The sequence below is a fragment of the Caenorhabditis briggsae genome, assembly GCF_000004555.2.
Source record: "Caenorhabditis briggsae AF16 supercontig from assembly CB4, cb25.NA_393, whole genome shotgun sequence".
NCBI lineage: Eukaryota > Metazoa > Nematoda > Chromadorea > Rhabditida > Rhabditidae > Caenorhabditis > Caenorhabditis briggsae.
In genome coordinates, this window is record NW_025543511.1 from 1 (window position 1) to 1,986 (window position 1,986).

At 36.6% G+C, this 1,986-nt stretch overlaps 1 protein-coding gene across 1 annotated transcript; it reads right to left on the bottom strand.

The window, feature by feature from the left end:
* Positions 1–207: 207 nt before the first annotated feature.
* CBG25073 lies at positions 208–1,226 on the bottom strand (the record flags this gene model as incomplete). Its single annotated transcript, XM_045241117.1, has 3 exons — positions 208–508; positions 843–1,086; positions 1,136–1,226. 3 exons carry the CDS (start codon positions 1,224–1,226, stop codon positions 208–210), a joined length of 636 nt encoding a protein of 211 aa, XP_045100929.1.
* Positions 1,227–1,986: the final 760 nt, after the last annotated feature.

Genomic DNA, 1,986 nt, shown 5'->3' on the forward strand with positions numbered 1-1,986 from the left:
CAACAGATAATATGTTGGCAATATTATGATAAACAGTTCATCAGTTGACACATTTTTGACAACTCTTATTGGAACTAAGATAATTGAGCTCAACGGGAAAGTATAGGGTGACCTTCTATTGAAGTCTTTACGGTAATCTAAACAGTAAGGATCAATTATATCCATTTTTGTACAGTTAGTTTAGGTTGAATTTGAAACTGAAAGTATTCAAGTAAAAGAACTCGCCCAATTCGGGAATGTCCTCAATCTAAATCTGCGACTTGGCGTAATCATTTCCGATGAGTACGTCCATCCGACAGTCAACGTTCCAGCAACGGCGAATCCAACAATAAAACGGAAAATATAAAAGTTCATGACCCCATTGATAGCAGCTGATAGGATAAGAGCAGGAACTCCAAGTGCGATAGAGAAAATGAACACAGGACGACGGCCAATGGTATCAGAGAGGTATATAAGGACGAGGTTTCCAAGAAGGGTTCCGATGAAAGTGGCAGTGGAAGAGGAGAAGCTGGAAAAAGAAAAAAAAGTAATGAGCCCCTAGGCGGATTCGAACCCACGAGCTCTCGATCGAAAAACTAGCGCGCTACCTACTGCGCTACGACTGCAGAGGTGGGTACACAAGACTTAGACTATCGTGTGTCGCGTAGCACCGCGACGCGGCGTCATAGTCGAAAAATCCCATCCATGTTTCTCAATTATCTCGATTCCTGTGAAAGATATCAAAAAACTTGTCAACTGATAAAATATTGTTTATGCTATGATGAACAATTTATCAGTTGACAACATTTTGATATCTCCGACTAGATTTGAGATAATTGAGCTCAAGGATACGGTATACTTACTGCTTTAAACCAGTACAATCCTGTTGATAGTCAAATTGAGCTGATCGAAAATCCACTCTTTTGGCATCCAGAACACATTGTTTCTGGAATAGAAAATTTGCTCTACTGCACAATTTTGAAAAATTCAAAAAAAGATTGAAAAAAACACATACAAAATCTGTAGAATTATACGGACAAATTTGGCTATCATCCTCGCGAATGAAGTCCGTTAGGCACTTGTTTTTCATTTTGTAGCAATAGTCATCTGAAACTTTTTTTTTCGAATTTTTCAAATTCCCGCCAGGTTCTCTTACCATCAGTACAGTAAGTTTTCGGCATGTACTCCAGAAAAATGGCAAAAAGCATTTGAACGGAAAAGAAGAGGGTCATTTGGTAGAGGACCATCAGGCCGAGGTCCAGGCGCCATGTTCCTTTGAAGATTACTGTAGTTCATTTGTTTTAGTGATAATGTAGTACCTGTGATACATCCCATTATTCTTAATGGGAACTCTTTGAACCAGAGAATAAAATTATGATGTTTTAAAGGGATAGGGGTGATAAGGTGTGATAACTGATGAAAAAAGAAGGTTTTTAATAGGTTTCGTGGATTTCGTAGAACGTTTAGCATAATTTTTTCTAGATCGTGGAATATAAAAAAAGGCTGAAAATTTTTTAGAAAAAAAAGTGTATTGTTTCACAACACTATATGTGCTCTTTGAGCCCAATTATCTCGGTTCCTATGAGAGATATCAAAAATCTGTCAACTGAAAAAATGTTTATCATATTATCACCAATGTTTTATCAGTTGCCAAAATTTTGATATCTCTTATAGGAACCGAGATAATTGAGCTCAAAAAATACAATTAAAAAACAGAACAATTAAAACATTTATCCCAAGGAAAAAGTTGGTAAAATCATTTGTCCTGCTTTTTTCAGTGCATTACTTCCCACTTTTGAAAGTGCTGCTTTGCCGAAAGTGTCCGCAAATTTTCCGAATTTTTTCGAAAATTTCTTGATTCCTCGTTTCTCGCGAAGATTGGCTAGTTTTGTTGGCTGAAATAGTGGTTACAGTAATTTAAGCTCAATTATCTCGGTTCCATCAAGAGATATCAAAAATCTGATAACTGATTAAATGTTGGTGATAAACTGATAAACATTTTTTCAG